Source organism: Asparagus officinalis, chromosome 6 (assembly GCF_001876935.1).
Source record: "Asparagus officinalis chromosome 6, Aspof.V1, whole genome shotgun sequence".
Classification (NCBI taxonomy): domain Eukaryota; kingdom Viridiplantae; phylum Streptophyta; class Magnoliopsida; order Asparagales; family Asparagaceae; genus Asparagus; species Asparagus officinalis.
In genome coordinates this window covers 12,822,830-12,828,765 of record NC_033799.1, presented here as the reverse complement: position 1 = coordinate 12,828,765, position 5,936 = coordinate 12,822,830, and the positions used below count along the sequence as shown (strand labels likewise).

Below are 5,936 nucleotides of genomic sequence, written 5' to 3'. Positions count from 1 at the left end.
CAGATGCGTATGCAATCTAAAAATAAATAATAACCTTCCTTTGGGCCGATTAAATATTTACACGAAAACATACACACAAACATCTAACATCTCTCATGAACAATCTACACAAGAGAGGTTACTTTGGCAACTTCTTGTTTCAATCGATCATTTAGAATGAAAGACAACTTTAATACCTTAGTGTCATATTATTTGAAATAACTAATTGATCCACTACCAAATTTAATTTAAATTAAATAATTTAATTTAAATCAACTGAATTTCCATAGCTTAATTAAGGGCCCATAATGATTTATGACCCACAAATAGGATTTAATTGATAAATTCAATTAATCCTTGTGCCCAAAACGAGCTTAAAGGAGCTTATACCTGATAATTAAATACAGGTCCAAATTCTTAACAAATTTCTCAAGTCAAGGACCAATGTTTAAAAAAAAGGACACCAGAATGAACGTAAGGCTCATTTTGGAATAAACGCAAGGCTCGTTTTGGAACGAACGCAAGGCTCGTTTGACTGAGCACGAGGCTCGCCGCAGGATTCGACGAACGCAGGATTAGACGAACGCAAGTTTCGACGAACGCAGGTTTCGACGAATGCAAATTTCGACGAATGCAGGTTTCGACGAACGCAGGGTTCGTTAGAGAACGAACGCAACGTTCGACGAACGCATGTTTCGTTAGAGAACGAACGCAAGGTTCGTTTGAAGCTTTCAAGCCTCGCCAAAAATTGAGGTAACCACCTCCTTAATTTCCGCACGTTTTCACGCGCACGAACCCCTTGAGGGTTTAATCTGAAACCGCCGCCGCTGAATCAACCCCGGCGAGGAGTTTTGGAGATTGACGACAGATCAAAAAATCCCAAAAAAAGATAATTATTTTTCTGTCGATTTTGAACTCAAATCATTTAGATCCAAACCTCAAAAAATTGAATCAAACACAAAAGAAATGAACTTTAGAGTTCATAATTGCTACAGATCCAAAAATCGAAAGAAAAAACCAAATAACCTGGAAATTTTACTGTTCACCCAAAAATAAAAAACTTTACTGTTCATCCGAAAATAAAAAAATTGATGTTCACCCAAAAATAAAAACGGTTACTGTTCATCCAAAAAATAAGAAACTTTATTGTTCATCCGTGAACGGATCTGAATCAAACACAAATTAAGATCAAAGAACCCTAATTTTAATCTTAATCTCTTAGAACAAATCAAAGGTGGCTTTGATACCACTTGTTAGATCTAATAAAAACTTGAGATCTAAACCATAAAGCCATGATTTAATTCAAAAAGATTAACAAGAATCAAAAGGTGCGGAAGCATATACCTGAATCCATTGAAGAAAACTTGATTAGGGTTTTGATGATCTTCTAACCTTAGGGTTTCTCTCTTATGGATCTTTTTAGATGGGGATAAGAGAATGAGAGTGGTTAACCCTAGATTAGGGACCATAACCCCTTATATATAGGTGTTGTATATTTATAATTTGGTCCCTCATCAAATTACAATTACAACATGGTATCTGCACATATACCCCCCATGATTTATTTAAATACCTATTAACCCAAATTGATTGATCACTTTAAGTGGGTTATCCTTAACCTATTAACCCAAATTGATTGATCACTTTAAGTGGGTTATCCTTAAAGATAGTAATACACATTGATTAATCATATGTTTGATCACTTTAAGTGGGTTATCCTTAAAGATAGTAATACACATTGATTAATCATATGTGCCCACAAATATATTTAATTAGATTTAAATCCAACAGCTCTTGCTTAATGGATTAGTATTTGAATCTCAAATGTATTTTTGTCTACTGAAAACTTTTTTCGAACTCGTGCTTTTAACGGAAAAAAATTGAAGATGCAAGTTGATATTCGATCTAGAGACATTATTGGTCACTAATGAACTACTTGTTTTATAATTTGGTAGGATATATTTGCATTGATAGACTCTTCCCTAAACTAGAAATCATAGTTTTGATATAGCCAATTCGAGTTCTTTATCTTGAATCTATCCTCAAATCCATATCACATTATTATCTCAATCATACATCCTAATTTGGAAGTCTAGCCATGTGGACCGAGGATCAATAATGGGCCAGGCTAATGGCAACGACCCGCAAAAGCCCAAAGGAGAACGACCAAGTCACCATCCAACGTTATGCTGACGTGGCAAAATGACGTCATCATAGCGGAGTTCCCAGTTTTATTTGCATCCACAATGAAGGAATCCCCCACTCTCGCGGAACTTTCGCAGGCGGTGACTGTACTCCAGTCCATATCCACGCGAGCAGAGGAAAGGGGCGGTAATCTCACCCGATAGAGGGGAGAGTAACCGGATCCCAAGAGACCGCGTAAAGATAGAGACCCCGCGGGTTGCACGTTTTCTTCATCGTTAAGTCCTCCTCCCTGTACCTCGCTCTGCTCCCCTGATCCCGTCACCGCCGCTGCCGTTGACTCAAAGAAGTATGCCAAGCTCTCAACTTTTTGATCTTTTCGCGCTAGTTTGGTGATTTGTTTGATGGGTTTTTGTTGAGGATTGATGATGATCTGTATAATGTTTTGAATTTGAATTTCTTGGTGCTGTTGGCTTCTTTTTTTTAAACTCTGGATTGGATTAACTTTAGTGAATTTGATCCAATAGGATGTCTTTCATAAATCGACCTGTTAGTTCCTGGATTTACACCGTACAAGGACTTAATGCTAATGACTAATATAAGAGTGAATCAAAAGAATCTAGCTTAATTGGGGGGTTTTTTTAATAGAAAGTTTAATTGGGAAATTTGAGATAGATTTGTAACAAGGTGAAGGGACAATGGAATAAGAATTGAGGCAGTATCAATGGAGGATAATATGTGGAGACATCATTTAAAATATTTCTGGCCCGCAATAGAGATCGATAGATTTGTTAGCTAGGTTGTCGAAATTGTCATGCCTCGAAAGTTCGATATTTGCACTTTGAGGCTATGTTTTTGTTACATCTATTTCTTATGTTGTCAAAACTTCTTATTTTAGATAATAATTCATATTTGCCGCAGATTTGATACTACTGATCTTTTGTTGTCCTGGTGTTCTTCTTAGTATTCTCCTTTTGTTCTTCAGGGGTCAGGTGTAATGTTCCCCTTTGGCTTTGTAACTTGTAAGAATTTTATTTCTGTGATCGATAGAGCACTGAAAACCATGGCCTTTGTTATTGAATTTAATTGCATATATTATAGTGGTTAATTGCTTTTTTTTTAATTTAAACGCATTCTGTCTTTGTATCTGGCGTCAGTTGTGTGAATTTGATTTGGGCGAAGCTGGTCTCAACTTAAATATATGCAAATGCAATCTTAGTTCCTGTCCATATTTTCCCTGATATACAAGAATGAACTTGATAAATAAAATTTCCATCACTATATCCGAAGCATATCCTGCTTCTCTTCATGAGACTCTCCTTCTATGTTTTATATAGATCTTTAATATTAGTTTATATAGATATTTTACCTTTGCTCTTAGTTCTATGTGATTGTAAATTACTAAAACTAATCCTGTTTTTTGTTGGTCCTCCAGTTGCTGGCCTTTCATCAGATGGACGCTTTACGCGTGTTTTCTCTGCCCCCAGGGTTTGGTTTTCATCCAACAGATGTCGAACTTATTTCTCATTATTTGAAGGGGAAACTTCTTGGCCGGAAGATTGATCTAGACATTATACCAGAGATTGACATCTACAAGCATGAACCTTGGGACTTACCTGGTAATAATGCTGAATCTTTTCAATGTTGTTTCTTTTCTTCTTGTGCACATTGGATTTTTTGCTGGGATAATTGGTGTCTGGGAATATACAGAACAAAGTTTATTTTCATTTTTCTGAATATATTTCTAGAACGAACTTTTAGGGGGTTATTGGAAATAGTTTCGAGGGTTAAGTGATGTTTCAAACTTTTTGGGGGCTATGTCAGCATGGGCTAAACTTATAGGTCAATTCTGAAATTTACCCAAATAATAAACATCATAGAGACTGAACAAATTTTCTTTCTCAATTGGATCACATTTATTATCTTAGACCCTTTCCGGTTGAGAGGATTTCTTAATGTATTAAATATAGATACATTTTGTATCTTTGATGAGTTTGCCTAGCACTATCAGTCACAAACAGCTGGTACTTGCAAATCTAGCAAGAACCTCGGATTTTGATGTTCAGTGAAATGAAGAGCTTATCTTTCTCATTTTCAGGGAAATTGAAGAGCTTATATTATAAATTTCATCTCAAGGTTCTTATCCTCATCTTTTTTTATTTCTCAGCAAGATGTCAAGTTCCCACTAGAGATAGCAAGTGGCACTTCTTTGCGTCTCGAGACAAGAAGTATCCCAATGGTTCCCGCTCAAATAGAGCCACAGCAGCAGGTTATTGGAAGTCTACCGGTAAAGATCGGGACATCAGGCACAAAAATCGCACTATAGGCACCAAAAAGACCCTCGTGTTCCATGAAGGTCGACCTCCTTGCGGCAAGCGTACAGATTGGATCATGCACGAGTACTATTTAAATGAAAATGAATGTAAAGCTAATCCAGAGTTGAAGGTAAAATCATGCCTCTTCTTCATTAGGCAAAATTTATTCTATCAAAGTTAAAATCGATAAAAGTAAGCCTGCCCCGATTTAAGGGTCTAAAGATTTTTCCACCAAGCATCACAAATTCCCCTTCTCCTTGCAAAATAAAATGCCTTTTCTTTTGGTTGGTTGGTCGTTCTGCATTATCAAAACTTAGCTCAAACAAATAAGCTGAATCCAAGAACACAAGCAATTACTGATGCAAGTTTAAGGTGTCTATGAGGATAGATTAGATTTATATTTCGGTAAATTGCACATCACTTCTTCAACTCTACCTTCAGCTGCAGTAAACATCCCTTAACCCATTTATTAGCATTCAGGACCACTTAATGCATGAGGAACATGGGTGTTACTTGCAATTAATCTTTCTAAAAATGGAAACTGAAGTCATGAATGAGGTCGGTTGTGTGCGATTTACCCTTTATGTTTTATACAACGGATTAAGCCATGTTAGCGTTCTCACATGACCGATTTTTTCATACTCACGAGCTTGATCATCTTTGTACAGGATGCATTTGTTCTCTGCCGCATAACCAAACGTGATGGCTGGATGCAAGATGATGTGAATATCAACGAGTATGTCTCCCCGCAGTCTGATAATGTCAATTCTGAGATTATACAGTCTGAGAATGCAAGTAACTGCTCAAACCAGCCAAATGAAGTGGCATCAGTAGAAGTGGAGAAACCATCAAGTCCGTCCATGAGCGCAGAGGAGCTTGAAGCATGGTTTTCGGAGCTTTTAGTTCCTACTGAACCTCAACTCAATACTTTTGGTGATGTCAAGAGTGAAACTGAGGTATGCTACAATCTCTTATCCAAGTCCTAGAGCTTTATGTCAAGAGTGAAACAGATAGAAGAGATTATTGAGAGGAATAATATTCCTTGATAATATAGAAGAGATTATTGAGAGGAATAATATTCCTTGATATTATAGAAGAGATTATTGAGAGGAATAATATTCCTTGATAATACTTTAACTCAGAAAATTCAAAATGAAAATCCTATCATCAAACTAGCAAAAACAATGAAGAGGAAATACCCTCAAGCTATAGAGGCTGAAATTCAGCAAAAATGCCTTGAGCATATGAAAAAACAATTCTTTGATGTATTTGACAATAGTTATACTATGTCAACAAAATCCACTCAAAGTGATCAAGGGATAAATATATCCCTACTGACGGACGGGATCCTTATGAGGAAAATATGGAAGAAATGTGGGAAGCAACCATGGGAGTCCTCACAGACGTGAAAGGTAAAGGTATAGAGAGAATGTATTGTTAGACCCTAGAGGGGGGGTGATTAGGGTCTTATGCTAATCTAATCCGATTAAATGCCAATTA

At 36.6% G+C, this 5,936-nt stretch overlaps 1 protein-coding gene across 2 annotated transcripts; it reads left to right on the top strand.

The window, feature by feature from the left end:
- LOC109845460 (NAC domain-containing protein 74-like) lies at nucleotides 2,258–5,872 on the top strand. 2 transcript variants are annotated; one of them, XM_020414709.1, is made up of 4 exons: nucleotides 2,258–2,470; nucleotides 3,575–3,740; nucleotides 4,289–4,566; nucleotides 5,105–5,872. In XM_020414709.1, exons 2-4 carry the CDS (start codon nucleotides 3,575–3,577, stop codon nucleotides 5,420–5,422), a joined length of 762 nt encoding a protein of 253 aa, XP_020270298.1. In that variant the 5' UTR covers nucleotides 2,258–2,470; the 3' UTR covers nucleotides 5,423–5,872. The 2 variants fall into 2 exon arrangements, with proteins under 2 accessions (XP_020270298.1, XP_020270297.1); XM_020414708.1 differs by having other exon boundaries at nucleotides 3,557–3,740; nucleotides 5,105–5,871.

Excerpts from the sequence above, each read along its gene's own strand:
- LOC109845460 (XM_020414709.1), top strand. The coding sequence starts at position 3,575 with ATGGACGCTTTACGCGTGTTTTCTCTGCCCCCAGGGTTTGGTTTTCAT. Across the intron at positions 3,741-4,288 it reads TGAACCTTGGGACTTACCTG|CAAGATGTCAAGTTCCCACT; the intron begins GTAATAATGCTG and ends TTTATTTCTCAG. Across the intron at positions 4,567-5,104 it reads AAGCTAATCCAGAGTTGAAG|GATGCATTTGTTCTCTGCCG; the intron begins GTAAAATCATGC and ends ATCTTTGTACAG.